The 18236-nt window shown below is 42.0% G+C and overlaps 1 protein-coding gene across 3 annotated transcripts; it reads left to right on the top strand.

Annotated features, from left to right (window-relative positions):
• Positions 1-9773: 9773 nt before the first annotated feature.
• Positions 9774-18044, top strand: marchf7 (membrane-associated ring finger (C3HC4) 7). Of its 3 annotated transcripts, none has more exons than XM_061067739.1 (11): positions 9774-9818; positions 12380-12582; positions 13728-13874; positions 14006-14165; positions 14625-14810; positions 14903-16106; positions 16208-16377; positions 16464-16567; positions 16778-16882; positions 17192-17240; positions 17408-18044. In XM_061067739.1, exons 2-11 carry the CDS (start codon positions 12397-12399, stop codon positions 17497-17499), a joined length of 2403 nt encoding a protein of 800 aa, XP_060923722.1. In that variant the 5' UTR covers positions 9774-9818; positions 12380-12396; the 3' UTR covers positions 17500-18044. The 3 variants fall into 3 exon arrangements, with proteins under 3 accessions (XP_060923722.1, XP_060923721.1, XP_060923723.1); XM_061067738.1 differs by lacking the exon at positions 9774-9818 and adding an exon at positions 9825-10096; XM_061067740.1 differs by lacking the exons at positions 9774-9818; positions 17192-17240 and adding an exon at positions 9825-10096.
• Positions 18045-18236: the final 192 nt, after the last annotated feature.

The following is an 18236-nucleotide window of genomic DNA, read 5'->3' as shown; positions in this document are numbered from 1 at the left end:
ACAGACATCATCAGTGGAAACGTCAGTCATCTGAGATGTTACAGTGTTCAGCCTTTGCAGACAGAATCCTTTTTTATTTATTTTACAACTTTGGCAGAGAGTTCCCTGAAAATGTGGATCAAAGCGTAGAAAAGGAATACAGTTATATACACTGCAACGTACTGACAGTGGAACTCGGAACTAATCGCCAATTAGCCATTCTTTATGCTACATGATCAGCATTTAGTGTGAACGCCACTTTCATTTAGGACATACTGCACTGGTGAATGGGAATGGGAATTTTGGATTCACTGAAGCAGCATTAGCGCAAATAACATAACAGCACCTATTTTATATGAGCAAATAACATTTAAGACATAGTCCCTGATATAAATAAATAGGAATAAGGGGCAGTAGGCAGTGTAACTTCCCAAAATGAAATCCCTAATTGCAAGACAGATTTTCTAAAAGAAGTGTTTCCATTTTGAAATCCACATTCATGAGGATTCTTCTGGGATTCATCTCACATTTCAACTTCACTTACAACATAGAAAAAAAACACAACAAAAAGAACCATTGTCAGTGTGTGTGTATTGAAAACATAATAAAAGATAATTGAATCAAATTGCATGGTGAAGAGGATCAGTTTAGTTCAAGGACAGTGGGACAATAACTGTTCAACCCCATTCTGAACACATGTCAAGATAGTGTGCTGCTATTACATGAAAATGGCCGTCGCATTCAGCATCATAACAAGACAAATCGGACATGCCTATAATCATAAGAGCAAACCTTACTTGACAGAAAATACCCTGATGTGGATATATTAATAATAGTAAAAAATTAGCACATATATTTGTGTGCAAGGTGAATCAGGCTTTGGTTTGTCCTCCATGTTGATTCTCTCAGCTCCTATATTAAAGATAAAAGGTCCAGAGTGACATGGATGCTAATGCATTGAATCAAATGTTTCCTATTGTCTAATTATAGACCTTAAAGTCTCATCTAAATGCAAAAATAAATGTCCAGGCATATATCATGTGAGCTATTTTCAGACGGAGTGCGTCTAGGCCGTCAGAGAAAAGGGATGAATTTTCCCACTGATGCAGATTTTTTTTAAATATATATAAAATCTAAGATCTTTTACGAAAACATCTAAACTATGACTTGAAGCGCTGCAACACATTTTATATTTTGTTTAGGTTTAAAGATTTCTGTTTAATCCATGGTGCTAAATTAGAAAATATAAGTGAAAAATTGCTGTAAAATAACCTAGGAACATTAATGTTCAAAATAAGACAATAAGATTGAATCAGAAATAGCTTTACTTCTGACTATTTAATTGATTCACAGACAACACACCTGCACATTTGTCTACTCTGTGTTTTTAATATATTCGGAACAGACCTTTTTGAGTTCTTCCAACATTTTAAATTAATTTTAAGCTTGAGTGCTCAAATACACTTTGAGATTTTTGGAAGTGTCTCAGCAAAATAATCTCGTTTAAGCTGCATCATGAGCTGACGTTTACCTCAGAGTGTTTTAGAGAGCGGCATCCAAAGACTCTGACTGCTATTAACAAGAATGGAGTTGGCTATGTGAGATTTTGAGAATTCACATGTGTCTTTATAACATCAGGGTGTTAGTAATTACCTATTATTAATTTGTCCCAGATCCTCCAGGGAACAACATCTATATAAAATACAAGTGCACGAGGAATTTCAACAATAAAACCCACCATATAAAAAAAGAGGAGAGAAATAAACAATATTATTTGTGTGCTTGGGGTGACAGAAAACTGTGACGCTGATGTCAGAGTGTGTTAACATCTGTCTGTCAGCCTGTCACACCTGCACGTCCCAAAGTTTCATTATGAATCATTTCTGCTGAATGAGCCTTAAAGCGCGAAGGTGTCAAACACAATCTCTTGAAAACTAAATATAGGTTTATTGTGCGCAGTAACAATCTCATTTACAGTGATACAAGTCTTTAAATGCCTATTTATCCTATAGAATTACCATTTAAACTAATTACACACTTATTTGTCCCCGGAAGCCATTTGCAATTAATTGTTACACATAGTATTTGTGCGTACGTCGTATCAATGTGACAGTGTGTGTTTGTGGTAATTTAATAATTAACCGTTTATATTAATTCCTTTGATTGGAAAAATAAATGATTCAACAGACATGATCACACTGAACTGGAGTATTTATCCAGCTGGGCAGGACGAGCGATTAGTTACTGAATAACTACGAGTGAAGCAGTAAAGGTCTGATGTTAGTGAAGGTAAATACACATCTTGGTCACACTGTGGCCTGCAGAACAGAATCTGTTTTCCAGCAGGAAATAAACGCACAGATACGTGTCTGCATTTGTCTTAGAAAAGAGGGATAAACTGGAAATACTGAATAAATCATTTGTTCAATGAAACACGAAACAGACTAAGACAAAGAGTCCGGACCACGAGGTTAAGAACACGTCCGCAGACGTTCGCCAGGCTGCTCAGATGATCTATTTGTTGACGAGCATCTGAACGTGGTCTTCGGTCGCTCGGCCTGTGGGGGTGGTCTTAAGACGGTTTTAGGACTAATGAAAACCGGCCCTGTGTTAATTAATACTGGCAGGCCACTGTTCCTCCTGGCAGTGTGCAGGCAGACATTTTGGCCTGCCCTCAGTGACGCCTGGTCAAAAATAGGGCACCACACCGCACAGTAATGATCACAATGGTGACATCATCTTCGCCTTCAGTGAGCTCTCCCCTCAGAGCTCCTCCGAACAAAGAGCAGCAGGCATGCAGGGGAGGGAGGCAGATGTCACTTTGTGTCTGGGGAACATTAAGACCAACAAATGTTCTTTGAATCCTTGGAAATGCGTTTGAGCCTTTAGTGGTTCGGTGAAACACTGCTAAAAGTCACGGGCTCCCTCTCATCCCGTAATCAGGTGTAGGATTCTTCATTTTGTCCGCAGAACATTTGAATCTCAATTAAAAAATGTATCCTGATAGGATAAAGGCTTTATTTATTATCATTACCGACAAATGTGTTGATTATTTTCTTGATTCATTGATAAGATGTTTGTTCCAGAAAATGTTGATTTGTGTTTTGCAAATCTTAAGATACCCTCCTCAAATGTGGCTTGTCATTAGAGGAGCAAAGAAACCAGGTAATATTCATATTTTAAAAAGCTGAAACAGAGAATGTCTTTTTTCATTTAAAAAAACAATAAATCTAGTGCTAGATGATGGATCGATTAATAGTTGCAGCCCTAGATAGGATTTATGTTCAGAGCAAAGCTGCAGTGAGAGAAGTGAACCACAAGTAGTTCACTTTGTAGATGGTGCCCCCCTCAAACATGTAATGTAAAGTGTTAACACATGTGGCCTTGCATTTGATCCGTTCACATGTATGTTTCCAGTCCTGTGTTTGAAGCAGGCGCATACACTCTTAAAATACCAGTTCACCATCAAGTGAACAAAGAGTTCCTAAATTACAAAAGGGCAAATAATAACAAATAAATTATCTGCCTGTTCTCAAGTTAACCTGAGATGATCTTAAAACGGAGATATTGCACTGAAAGCAAACAACCAAACTCCTTACAACACAAATCTTTGGCCGCATTTAGCCTCTGGTTTGTTGTTTTACACCGTTTCTTAACCTTCAAAACATGTCTCTTGAGGTTCCTGAACACACAAAACAGGAAATTCCCTCAGGGACAGCAACTTATTATATGTGCTCAGAGCTTCCTCAACTCTGCTGTGTTGTGTTTTCGTTTCCATGAAAGTTCCGTTTGATTCGAACTGGAAATAACTCACAACCTCAACCTAGATGCTGCCTCCTCGAGGTCTCTCAGAAGGCATAGACTCTTGCTCTTTGTGCTGCTGAAGACACTGGGCTTGTATTGTAGTTCTCCTATAAACCGGCCTTTGTGGTATTCATGTGTCTCCACAAACACAGAGAGAGAGAGCGAGAGACAGAGACAGAGACAGAGAGAGAGAGGGAGAGGGAGGAAGGGAGACGGAGGGAGGGAGAGCGAAAGGAAACAGATTCTCAAGATCTGGACAAGCCGTGGGAAAAGAGGGGTCTTGCAGAGGAAAAGCAGAAATGTCTCAGGACATTCCTTTGTGATTACACAGTGCTGGACAAATCCAGACATTCTTGCACTTTTTTCCCCCTCCTGTGTCTTAAGGTTCAAGTTAAAGATATTAACACATCAACACCTCTGTATTCTCGTAAAACTTGGGATTTTTGAGTTTCTCGAGCAATTTTGGTTTTGATAAATTTGGAAAACTCCCCCACCAAAATGCAATAATGGCCTATTTGTGGTCATACACCATAGTGAACTCTGATGTGGCACCATGCCACCCGGGGCAGCTGCAATAAAAGAACAACATGCTCAGAGAGACAGGTAAGTATCCTTCTCATATCCACAGCAGACAAATGAGAAGATTGGAGTGAGAGGGCGGCATTGTGCGCAACTCTCAGGTTACATGCCACTGATCTTGGCTGAGAGAGTTAGCTGCCCTCAGTGGAAAAAAAAAAAGTGTTCCTCCCTTGTCACAGCTAGCATGAATGAGAAACAACTCCAAGGAATGCTCCATTATCGTCCTATCAGCAGCACTGGGGGGGAGGAGAGCTTGTAGTCTCTCTTCATGTTGCGGTGGAGAATCATGTGTCTGAAGGAAGAAGGAGTCGTGGGGTATCGGAGGAGGGGGTGGCATTGGCCTGCAGACCCACAAGTGGATTGAGCAGCCTCCTCCGCAGCTCACCAGACCTTGCACTTCCTCATTTGTCTCGGTCATGTGTCCATTTTGTCAGCAATTAATCTGCAGCTCGGGCCCTCCTATATTTATCCCCTTTCGCTCTCTGTTTCTCCTTCACCTCTTGTTGTGCTAGCCTTGGGTAGATTTACACTTGGTTTGATCACCGTTCGCCGCCGCATACGTGCAACTAATAATGGATCGCTGGCCCTTTTAAGTGCTGCATTTCACCGAGCATGATGAGTATCTTGTTGACCTTCAAGTTATTATGCATCTGCTGTATAACAGCGCTCCCCCCCCCCCCCCCACCCTCCGCTCCAAACTGACCTTCCTGGACCCTCACACACTTAACATGAATTCCGCGTGTTGCAGCAGTTTTAAATGATACATTGATTTTACTCTAGGAAAAAAAGAAAAAACGCAATAAAGCCTATATCTGCAGCAACAAAACAAAAAGTGCTCATACTTATCACTGATCAATGCTTCCTGAGGTCTGCTGAATTAGATGTAAGAGTATGCAAATCAAATGAGTGCCCCTAATCCTGGATTTACCGTGATGATGGGATCTACAGTGCCTTTCAAAACAATTATTCAAATCAATCTAATTAAACCTGTTGGAATTGGCTGTAATTGCCTCCCCGACTAAACAAACACCAAGTTCTGGCATGCAAATAATGGTGAAGCTCCACTGGCTCTTCAAAAGGCTGAGGGGAGGAAAAGCGTGAACTACAGTGCCTCTCAGTGGCTATTAGCCTCCTCTGTCTTTTATAATGACGTCACCCCTGGACAACACCGTGTGTGTGTACACTCTGTGTGTGCTTGTGTGTCATTTAAAGAATCAGATTTGGTTAAATACTCCAAAAGCTTTTATCTCTCACCTGTGGCTTTCACCAAACATTATTACTCTCCTCTTTACGATGACTATTATTTCCAGACTGTAACATGTGAGATTACTGATGTCATTGCTGACTTTATTGTTCTCACTCTCTAAGCTGTTACAGAGCAGGTTTAACCAGGATTGTAAACGCATTGTATACAAGTCATCATATTATCTAAGAATGCAGATCCTATACTTTTGTATGCAGGATTTGAGATATCCATCTCTGAATAACAAATAAATGATATATCATGATATTTAATTGTGTGCTGGTTAAAAATAAACACAAACAAATGCTCTACATAATCCACAGAAAATCCACAGACTATAATAAAACAGGTTTCATTAAAAAAGTACTTTCTTTTGAAGGATTAACCTCCGTAAAGACATGTCATTGTTTTCTCTGGATGTGGAACACTCTGCTCCAAATCCTAGAAGGAGTTTTCTTTTCCTGTGTTCGTGAATCTTGTTTTGTATTTGGCATTTGTTCAGCACTGCCGGGAAGCATCCAAGTAGCTGCAAGCAAAGTTTTCACTTATTAATTTTGACTTGTATTTACAATGTCTTCCTTGGGGCGGTCTTTTGAAAATGTCAGGATGCCATGATGCACACTAGACGCATCACATGACCCAGTTTAGTCAGAAGCCAATGACTGGTTCGTATGAGATACGTATGAGACAGATACTTGATGCTTGGAAAAAACAGCAAAAATACATTTAATTTGAACCTGCTACAATTCAGAGGTTTTAATGGATTTATTCAATTACAATGTCAGTTTCATGGCAGCAAAAAAAACGAGGTAATTCAAAAACATGTTTTTTGTCTTCTCTTATGATGATGACAAATCTATTCATCATCACATAAACTGTATAATTTACTGCCCCCTCTCTGTTCTCATTGTATCTACTAAAATTATATTGTCATATATTTCACATGTGGCACATTTTACTATTTTCCCTCACGTCTAAACTGCCAATCACACCAGGTCGGTAACTGGTGTCAGGTTTATCAAGGTAATCAGATATAATCATAACGAAATGTAAAACAATGACATAAAGATCTCAGTGCTGTACCACAATGAAAACAATATAAGTAAAAGCATTGTGGTTATGACTTTACCTAAGTAAGTATTCATCAACATGTGCATAAATATCCACGATAAAAGTTCCCATTCATAACTGCAGATTTTTCTTATTTGTTACATCATGTTTGATTATTACCTCCATCAAGAAGGTAATGTTTGTTTGTTGGTTTATTTGTAAGCAGAACTACGCAAAAATTACTCAAACATGTAGGTATGGATTAAGGAGCAGATCCAGGATTTTGTTTTTCACCAAACAATTGCACGTTTTCTGTTATTTTTCAACATTTTCGGGTTTATGTTTCTGATAAGATTGGTTTATATTAGCAATTTGTTATAATAATAACCAGGTGAAACGTGGTGATTGACAGCTGAGACTGATTCCCAATTGGTCAAGCATGTGAATCAGCGGGACCTCGGCTCAATTGGGCCCAAATGCACAAGATGGCAGAATTCATATTTGGGATATTTTGGCTTCATTTGTGGATGTCTGGAGGAAGTCGGCCATCTTTATTTACAGTGTATGAAACAGAAGGACAGCAACAAAATTCAAAGTGAAACCAAATGGTCAATAAAAAGAAAAGCTTAAATAAGGTCTTAAACTCCTTATTATATAATAATCTTAAAATAAACAGCAGTCAGTATTCTGCCTCTAACGATCTCTGTGGAGGTTATCGATCAATGATTCAAAACACATATCAACTAATCCGTCTCTTTTTATACTTACAATAAAAGTTATCAAAGATCCACTATAATAATGATCAGGAATTACAACAAGTCAGGGTGTTGTAATTCCTGATTCATAAAATACCCATTCATTAAAAAAACACTATAATGATTGCTATCGTGATTAATAAAAAAAAAAAGTAATAAGAATAATTAAAAGGGTCTCAAACAGCCACAGACACATTGAGAACACACACACACACACACACACACACACACACACACACACACACACACACACACACACACAGGGCACTTTGCTTTACTTTGAGTGGAGGGAGCCGGCAGTCCTCTCATGTTTCTCCATGTTTATTATCCTCTGGAATGTGATATCTGAAGACCACCTTGAGGGAATTTCTTCCTACGTTTGATCAGTTGTTGCTTGGACTCAAAGATTAACTGATTAGATTCCAGAGGACAACTTCTAACAAATCCTCACATTATCTTTCTCCAGTCTGCCATTGAGAAGTTTTCCTTCCCTGTTGATACTGATGAGCATGAATCTTCTACCGTGTCTAGTACTCACACATATCCAGATCCTTGCTTCTCTCCATCACTGTTTTTAAATAGTGCTATATAAATAAAGTTTATTTATTTACAACAGTTAAGTAAAAGCAGGGTGTGTCAGACACGTAGCTTTAATTCCACCACTCAGTAAAATAAAACACATTTACATTTAATCAGACTTCATATTGTTTGTTTTTCGCATCAGAGTTGAATCTCTCATCTAACCCGGCGACACCTCGGCTCCTGCAGCTGCTTCTCCTTATGCACACGTGAGGCAGGAGGTCTCTCCACCATTCAAATGTAAATGTTAATAACCTTGTTAAAGGTTCTATGTGTACGATTTAGGTGAAAGGGATCTATTGGCAGAAATTGAAATATAAAATACTCCTAGTGATGTTTTCACTAGTGTGTTTGTGCAAAATTGTACAAATTGTTGTTTTCTTTAGCCAAGAATGAGAGCTTATATATTTAAATATAACCCCCCCCACACACACACACACCTTCTCCACTGACTATACTTCCCCCCTCCACCCTGGCTTGGACTGTCACATGCCCTCCTCCAACCACTGAACATTTGAACATTCGTACATTGCACTGACTGTTACTTCGTTTTTTATTACTGTATTATCCCGCCTATAGTGTATTCATATTTATATATATTTATTTTATCCTGCTCATAGTGTATTCATCGTCCGTATATCTTACAATTCCTGTTAATACTGTAATATTCCATATATATTTCTACTGTACAGATCTTATTTATTACATTTTTCACTTTAATATGCACTTTTACTGCCTTTTTTTGCACTTCTGGTTAGACGCTTAACTGCAGTTCGTTGTATAAGTACTTGTACTGTGCAAATGACAATAAAGTTGAGTCAAAAAAAAAAAAAAAAAATCAAAAATACTTTAAATTTATATCTGGAGCCGGTCCTCTCTGCAGAGGTTGCCATGTTTTTTCACAGTATTACAACGTGGACAAACTAAACACCTTTTGAGTTTCAATGACAACTGACGCTACCACCGGTTCTCTCTCATGTTTGGAAGGGGGAGGGTGAGGTGTTCAGCTGCAACATGCAACTTCACCACTAGATGTCACTAAATTCTACACGCTGAACCTTTAAAATGTATGACATGTATGTTACAGAATGCTTGGTGACATTATAAATGAAGGTTTTGATACATGATCTTTTATACATGATAAATAAGTTATACTTCTATAATAGTGTATTTAAGAAGAACTGACCGAAGACAAGTAGGATCTAAGTGCTTTATCTTTTTAACCCTATAAGATTAAGATTAAGATACATTTATTTGTCCCAAACACATGCACAGACATGCACAAGCACACTCATGCAAGGAGGGAAATTTAACGTCTGCTTTTAACCCATCTGGTGTAGGACACACAGATATATATATATAGGTCGTCCTCTTTGCTGTCCGCTGCAGGAACTGATTTTGAGATATGTCTCTGTTTATGGTTTACACACACAGTGCTACACACACAGTGTTACACACACAGTGTTATATCTACAGTCCATGGTCCTCACCTGCTAAACGTGAGAGTGTTTACCAGCCCTGTGTCTCGCAGCTGATTGGCTGCTGCGCCCCACGTGGCTCTGTGGGCCACAAACAGAACGTGGACGCAGCACGTGCACGAGGATATAAAGAAGCACCTGGAAGCCACGCCCCCCGGGTCGTGACAACCCAGAGACAAGCCCAGCTGGTCTTCCGCATCGACCCCTGGTGTCAGCAGCATCAACAAAGACGCCATCTCTGCTCCTCCTCCTGCTCCTCCTCCTCCTCCTGCTCCTCCTCTTACTCCTCCTCCTCCTCCTCCTCCTTCTGTTGCTGTTGCTGCTGCCACAGAAGAACGCTACAGATCCAAGGTGAGGCTATAAGAGCTGACAGGTCTCTAATGGGTCGAGGGCTTTTCACCTGTGTCTTTTCGTCACATGTCAACGAAACGCGAACAAAGGGAGAAACGCTGCAGCTTCGCCTCTGGACGCCGGAAGTGCCTGTTGTCAGCGAGCGGATGCTAAGCTAACAGGTTGGCTAAGCTAGCTAGCGAGCAGGCTAACTAGCTTACTGGCTAACCGAGTTGACAGTTCCTGCCCGGTCCCGGGGACACACGACAGCTGAGCTGGTCCCTCAGCACATGTGACTGGTGGGTTAATGGGTTTAATGGTTTAATGGAGATGACCTGTCTGGTGCTAAAGACGCTAAACGACGCATTCTCCTTCCTGTTAGCTAACGTCATCAGTGCATGATGTTTTGCGGCTGTGACATGTCATGAAACGATATATTCAGGAAAATGTTAACTTGGAAAAAACGCTATGTCACTTTCCATGTTTACTATTGAGATTTAATTTAAGTAATTATTTAAATGTCACTAACTACAGAGCTAAATTCGATAACTCACGTTTTGCCTTGTTTTTATTCTAGTGGTTAAAAGACAGATGCAGTAAATGTGAAGTTCAGCCACAACTTTCACATGAATCTACATCTGCTGATGATTTGATTTAATTAAGGTGCTAATCTGCTTTAATTGGTAATAATGGTTAGTGTAATGATTAGCCCCTTAGCTCAGGTTAGTTAAAAGACGCAGGGGTTTACTTCCTAAACTTAAATTTTACTATCCTGAGCTGAAATAAACTACTGGCTGCAAGTGAACATGTGGCAGAGATTCACGTTTAACTGTGGAAATACTTCTAAAGGTCAGTTTCTCTGTTAACTTCACCATAAAGATCCAATCAGGACCCGAGTAGAGAACACTAGAAGTCACCATCTGGAGAAGTTCAACCCAGAGGAAGGAAAGACTCTTCAAAACACCTAGCTTAGGTTTCACTAATCTGAAACTGTGTTGCTTAACTTTTGTGTTTTAACAATTTCCAGGTTTGATAAATGATAAACACACATCTGGAGTTGTGTTGCCTGGGGTGGAGGAGAAGCAGGGAATTTTTGCTTTTTTGCTTTCATAAAATAAATGACTTTTACACGGGTGGGTTTCAAACAGTGATACGATTTAAACCCTGGTGTTTATTATTTGTCACTACTTTTACGTTGTGCAGGAAATGATCAGCGACTCGATGTTATAAGTTGAGCTCGCTGGATGTTTCCCAGAAGAGCCATGTTGGAAAATGCAAAGTAAAAAGCTGATGTCAGCGTTGTGGTTATTTACAGGTCAAGTGGTGAGTGGCCAGTGTTTCCAGGTAAACTGAGCTAGAACTAGTGCAACAGCTCTGTGCAGGTTCTGATCTGTGCATGATGTGGATGTGGTGTTATGGTCATTATGGTCTGTGTGTGGCTGTGGTTGATTGTATGGCCCTTCTTTTGATATATTGACAAAAACAGGCAATGCATTGGAAAAACATTAGAGGTATTTTAAGTATTTACGGCAAATTAATTCAATAGTAGCAGGGTGTATATCTTCTGTATTGACAAAATACAATTTGGGCAAAGGTACCTTTCATATAACTGAATATATCTCAGGTGACATATCTGCAGAGAACTTAACCTCAGCAATCCAGCCATTGTGTAGTTAACCCCAACAACACACCTCTTTAACCACAATATGACAAATCTTTAGTTTATTTCTTAGATTAAATTGTCCTTTTACAAGACTTTTGTTCCTTGAAGTTGTTTTAATAGTAAAACATTTGCGTTTCTCCCACAAGGTGTCTACTTTAGTGGGTGATTTAAAAAGGTTTAAGGGCTGTTGTGGTTTAAAAATGTCTTTTGTTATCAGGCCTTGTTTACTGCTGTTCATCTCAGTGGGACAGGCTGCAGGCTTGCTGATCTTTGACCACAGGTGCTGTAGCTGAGGTCCATGGATCCGTATCACTACCAGAGAGTTTCACTAACTTTACAACCATATGTCACAAACTCTTTGCTCTCCCAACCAGGTCCCCGGCTACATTTGTCTTTCAGCGGATACATCAACTAGAACAAAAAGAAACCTGGATTTTTTTTTAAAGTGAGACTGTGCACTGGGTGTAAGATTTAGTTTTTGCAACTTAATAATAAATGATCCAAGTATCTTGTAACTGTTGAGGAGCATCTAGCTTGCTCAGACGCAGAGTGCATTGCAGCAGTTTGCTTCTTGGTCGTGTCATGTTCATGTGACAGAGTTCAGAGTCCCAAAGATAGGCATTGCAACTTTGATACCAGGAAGCATCATGGTGGCCTGTCTGAGTGTTTACAGACACACGGTCACGTGTGCTCGATCTGGAAATCAGACGTGTGAGCACAGCAGAGCATTGAGCTTGTTCCTGGTTAGATTGGGAGTTCCTGTTTTTTAAAGTCTTTGCTGCAGGACTTGCTGGTTCTTGTTACTGGGTGTGTGGAATAACTGCTGCATTTATACTCCAGTGAGCTTCCTGCTTCAATCATGCAATCAGTTACAGCAGGCTGCATTGTGTAATGTTATTTTGGGATTTCTTCTCGCAAGGTTCAAGACAATCCACCATGGACTCCAGGTCGCACCGGCTTCCGTTCTGCCTGTCCAGCTCCAGGTCGTCGTACGCGTCCAGTCCAGCCGTCTCCTCCTCCTCGTCCCTGGGCTCCAGCAGACTGTACGGTCGGGAATCAACGCTGAACAGTGACCGCTTCCCCAGGGCTTCATCCTCTTATAAAGCAGATCTGGACCAACAGGTAGGATGATGCCACAACCTACAGGGTTTAAAGGCCACGGACCATACACACCTCCTTTTGTACGAATTCACTCACAGTATTATTCAAATTGACTCCACCCCTCCTGTGGTTTACTGTGTTTGTCAGTGTAGATGAACACCAGCTTCATATGAATGAGCCTAAATATGCAAAGGTCATGTACAGTGAGATTATCAGCAGGAGTTTGTGTCAGGATCAGTAACATTTGCACTTTTGTGATATGAACCTATGCCGTCCCACTGTATCTGTGTTTCTGTTCGACTTGGAGCTTCATCTGCTTGGCTACTGTATTCCACTGAGGACATTCAAGTACTATTTTTTTTGACAGCGTCCCTCAGGACCCGGGTACAGTAGCTAACCGCATGTATCAGTGGTGCAGCAGCAGCAGCACTTTGAAGGTCTTTTTTTAGGGCAGCCTAGATTCCTTGGCACATGTTCTGTGTATTTCAGTCCTGCTGCTCGTAAAGGCCCGACTCAAAAGATAGTGTTACTGTTGGCCTCAGTTCTGTCTGGTTCTTCCTGCTCTTTCCAGAACAGTCCGAGCTAAGTGCAAAGACCAGTGCAAAGCCCTCCACTTCAATGGTTTCATTTATTGCTGTGGGTATAAGAAAGATTTGATCATTGAAGCTGAATCTGAATCTGTTCAGTTTCATATGAAGCACATTGAGTGACATATTATGCTATGAAAAGTGCTGTATAAATATATACGTTACCAATATTGTTATTCTAAAATCCTTCAAACCTGTGTAAGTAGTTGACATGAGTCACATAAACATTTACAATCAAATAGTATTTTCAAGCAGAAAAATGTTCGTCAGTTCTAGAGTTACCGGCCTTAAAGTGACCCTGTGACATATTTATAGTTATGTTTACATTCAGTGTTTCTCACTAAACCACACCAACCGTTAAAACACGTTGTTTATATATAAATTCACATTTAACAGATATGTAACGCTTGGTATGCTTATCATTTATTCTATCGATTAATCACTACTAGTGATTATCCTACGACAAAAATACATGAAAAGAAAAGATGAGCTATGTTTCAATGTTTTGAATTGTTGTATCACGTATTTGTTCAGACACGAGCATTAACTACCTGTGTTTCTCCTCCTCTCCTTCTGCAGAATGCTCGTCTCCTGAGCTCCACCAGAGACTACAGCGGCAACGACAGCCGCGCCTCCAACTGGAAGTTACCCACGTCCCTGACCTCCTCCAGCCGGGCGTACGATCGCCCGTGGACCGAGTCGTCTCTGAGCAGCCGGAGCAAACTGGTACGGGAGCAGGAGGAACACGGCCTCAGCAAATACATTTTCTAAAACATTGATTTGATGTACATGATAGAGGGTGAAGGAATTTTTATCTTAATATTTATATTTTTTAATGTCTGCCTTAATTTTTCTAGGCTGATACTGGGATCCGCTCAGGTCTGTTGAATGCCAGCGACGATGGCGATTCTAAAAGAGCCAAACTCTCGTACAGCAACAGAGGACTTTACTCCAGAACGTCCAGCACCTCAGTTACTGGATCCACTTATTCCACCAGTGGGCTGAGCAGTGGCAGAGGTAAATAATGCATAAAAAAAACAGCTTTTTAAAAATCTACCCTCACTTATCAGTGAAAACAATAGATTCAAGTAAGGTGAGGTTCTGATCATTGTAATCAATATTAATTGTAGCAGATCCCCCGAAAACTGGTTGAGACTTTACTGATGTTCAGGTCGTTTATTGAACCGTCCTTGTCACGTACACCTTTAATAAAACTTTAAACAACTTAGAAACACCGTAAGAAGTTGTGCCTCTTCGGAGGGTCGCTAAAAACAATCACCTCTTCTGTAGCGCCGTTGTCGCCATCACCGGGCGACTGTACCGGAACCATTTCAAAATAAAATCATCTAACATTTTTACAATAAAATAACAGAGACACACCTTGGAGATATAAACAATAACACACAGTGGGTTAGTTACATTAATCTCTATTTGAAAATGACCCCAGTAAACCTTAACACTTTGTTTCTTTCACAGGTTTAAGTGAAAAACACAACGACCCGTTAGACTCATCGTGGAGCTCCTGTCGTTTGCTGTCGCTGTCTTCGTCTTCCTCCTCGAAGCCGCTGTTGTCCCGGAGAGAGCAGGAGGCAAAGTATGAGCCCAGTCTCTCAGGTTTAGGAGAAAGAAGAATGCGGACCCCTGGCGTGGGGTCCTCACTGTGTACGTAGCGTTTCTCACTCGATGTAAACACACTCTGAGGTCACGACCTGATGGAGTCCGTCCTCACAGTCTCTTCTCTTCGTTCCTTTCAGATCAGACAGACAGGGTGACCTCCACGTATGCACAGGGAGCCCGGCCTAAAGAGACTGCCTACTCTTCCTCCTCCTCTTCTTCCTCTTCTGCTGCCAGACCAAGCTCCCTAAATTACCACCTCCCCCCCCCCACCTCCCACCGCTCCTCCCCTCCGGTGCGTGACCTGAACAGAACCACAGGTCGTTTCTCCAGCGGCTCTTCCACCCTCCGCTCATCTCAGGAACCAACAAGAACTCCTGATTCCTCCTCAGATATCTCCTCGTCTTACTCCTCTCGGACCCGATGGTACACCGCCCCCCCGGTCAGACCGGAGGCCACGCTCCCTCCCAGGCCGGCCCCCGAAGGTGTCGAGCCAGAGAGCCGCTCCTCCACTCGACGCCTCCTGTCCCGCCTGTTTTCCCGGCGCTCCAGCCAAGAGTCTTCTAGTGGATCTTCCAGTGTTCGCTCCCTTGACGAGGACAGTCCGTCAACCGGAGGAGAGTCGGTGGACGGAGACGAGGGAACCAGGATGTCCAGCGTGGACCCGGACGCTGGAGGCTCAGAGACGAGCTCGGGCCTCAGGACTCGTCGAGCCGACCTCGCTCCGATCCGGGAAAGCACCAGCGCTGGTTACCGTAGCAGCCCGGCAGGATCCAGAATGCCGCTGTGGAGAGAGCCTGGTGTTGGCAGTAGTAGTAACACCACCAGCAGCACCAGCAGCAGCAGCAGCGGTGGTGGTGGAGGCAGCAGCTCCTCCTGGCTTTCCTCCTCTTTCCGTGGCCGCTGCCCCCCCCTGCTCTCCCGGCTCAGACGACACGTGAGGGACGACAGCGTCCAGACGCCAGCTGAAGAAACCTACAGCCGTCCAGAGCATCTACTGAGGAGATGGGACAACGTGGAACATAAAGCGACCGAGGAAGATGATGATGATGACAGCGACAACGATGATGATGATGATGATGATGAGGACGAGGAGAGTGAAGAGGAAGGAGCAGTTGGTTTAGACGCCTTTGGAGCAGGTCCTCCCTGCCGACTCGAGGATGAAACGTTACCGGAGCTCGAGGACGTTCCGGTTGTGTTTCCGTCCCGTCGCAGAGTCGCTCTGTACGAAAACATCTCAGCTTCTCTGAGTCAGTTGAGAGGAGTCGAAAACCAGCTGGAGGAGCAGAAGGAGAAACCCGCCTCCGGTCGGGATCAGGAGAAATTGCAAAAGATCAAGGAGAGGTATTTATTACTGAAGCTGCACTCTCAAAGTTTTATATATGAAACGGGAGCAAAAAAGTCACTTTATCAGATGTAGAAGTTAATTCTCTTACCTGCTGTAGGCTGCTTCTGGAAGAGTCTGATGAGGAGGAGGGCGACCGCTGCCGAATCTGCCAGATGTGCGAGGAGTCGTCCTCCAACCCGTTGATTCAGCCGTGCCGCTGCACAGGCAGTCTGCAGTACGTCCACCAGGACTGCATCAAGAGGTGGCTCCGCTCCAAAATCGGCTCCGGTGAGAAACAGACCTCGTGGCTGCAGCTTCCACCAGACCTCTGTCCTCTCAGCCAAGTCAATGATCCTTTCTCTGTTTGGTCTCAGGCACGAACCTGGAGGCCATCACGACCTGTGAGCTCTGCAAGCAGAAGCTGCGCCTGAACATAGACAACTTCAACATCCAGGAGCTGTACAGGACTCACGTGCAAGTGAGTAGAAAACCATGCTATGACAAAGTGTGGTTTATGATTTGTAATTTTGATGGATTCAAACTATTGGACCAGGTTACTGTTGCACTAACAGATGGATGGAAATTGAGGCACTTTATTTGCTGGTTTCTTCTGTCTAACTTTCTCATAAGCCTTTAGAAACAAGTCAGTGTGCTGAGGTGTGTGTGTTTGTGTTTTCTTGCTCTGCAGTCAGAATATGACGAGTTCATCAGCAGTGGTCTCTATCTGGTGGTGCTGCTGCATTTCTGTGAACAGAGGTTCTCGGATGTCCTGGGAGCTGTTGACGCAGCGGGGGTGAGAGAGCGCACACACACAAACACACACACACAACCACAAACAGACAGACAACCACATTTACTAGATTAACCCACAGTGATGATTCAGCACTATGACAGATACTGTTTTTCAACCTTGGCTGAACGAGCCACTTGAGTTGTATTGTTGTCAGGTTGCATTACTGTGTACTGAGCTTCCTGCTTCTCTCTCCTCATGTCGGCTCTGAACTCACACACACACTGAACCACAGCTTCTCAAATCAATATTAAACTTGTGTAACCGTTGACTGCTCCTCTTGAAAAGCAAACTCTTCCCTTTCTCACCCAGTTATTCAACCTGGTGAGAGTCCTTCACGAACACATGGACAATCTTGAAAGTATGTGTCCTTCTCTCCTGTGGCTTTGTATTTGTTGAAAGGCAGTAGGCATCTGCTGCTAGGGGGATTTTCAGTCTATTGCAGTTTACTGTGTATCCCTCTCATGAGTTAACATTGCTGTATCGATTATGTGGCTGCAGACTTTGACTTGAGGTGTCTGGTTGCAGGTCCTCACGGAGAAAGTGACGGAGAGGTGCACGACAACCGGCCGTCGATCGAGTTCTCTGACCTGGACGACGATCTCGAAGAGGATTATTAATTCTGTGAACGTTGTGGAACGAGGATAGAAAGTGAGAAGTTGCAGAGCTGCTCCACACCACATGGTAGCTCACCCACCCCCCCACAACGTCATCTGAAATGCAAGAGGGAAACGCCAAGTGCACAGACGCACGTCTTGCCTTTCGTCGCAGGTGGCTTTTGCAAATATGCAAACTTGAATTGAACCGGTGTGTAAAAAAAAAAACATTCTTGTCTGGACACCACTGTACATGTCTATGAGAGTGCACTTTATTCAATTATAACAAAATGAAAATGCAAGTCTTTCTAACTGTTATACCACAAGTGCTTTAATGTTGATATAAGGTTGATGTAGTCTAGAGTTGTGACGGTAAGATTTTCTGAGAAGATCAGAAAAGTGGTGATTATGTACTTTTGTTGTCTGTTTTTCCTCTTGTTATTATTTCCACTGAGACTGTTGACAAAAAAACAAAAACGTCTTCATCTTTGTTTCAGTGTCTGAAATGCTTTATGTACAAATCTAGTTTCATGCTTTTAATTTTGGAAATAAAGATTGAATGGACTGAAGTTTTTTTGTTGTCTCTTTTTTCCATTATATAGATTTTCTATTATCTGATGGTGAAAGCACAGCAAACTAAAATGTCTTCACTGATAAGTTGGTTTATAACTTGATCTGTCGTTCTACTTCCTGCTCTTATTGATGATTATTGATTATGACACATCTCTCTGAAGGTAAATCCGTGTGAATAATATTTCTGA

Source organism: Limanda limanda, chromosome 3 (assembly GCF_963576545.1).
Source record: "Limanda limanda chromosome 3, fLimLim1.1, whole genome shotgun sequence".
In the NCBI taxonomy this organism is placed as follows: Eukaryota; Metazoa; Chordata; class Actinopteri; order Pleuronectiformes; family Pleuronectidae; genus Limanda; species Limanda limanda.
The sequence above is the reverse complement of the archived record's forward strand: the minus strand, read 5'-3'. Positions and strand labels throughout refer to the sequence as shown.

Bases quoted from the DNA above. Each gene is read 5' to 3' on its own strand.
- marchf7 (XM_061067739.1), top strand. From the start codon at position 12,397: ATGGACTCCAGGTCGCACCGGCTTCCGTTCTGCCTGTCCAGCTCCAGG. The intron at 14,811-14,902 runs GTACGTAGCGTT...CGTTCCTTTCAG, and splicing joins TGGCGTGGGGTCCTCACTGT to ATCAGACAGACAGGGTGACC. The intron at 16,378-16,463 runs GTGAGAAACAGA...GTTTGGTCTCAG, and splicing joins CCGCTCCAAAATCGGCTCCG to GCACGAACCTGGAGGCCATC.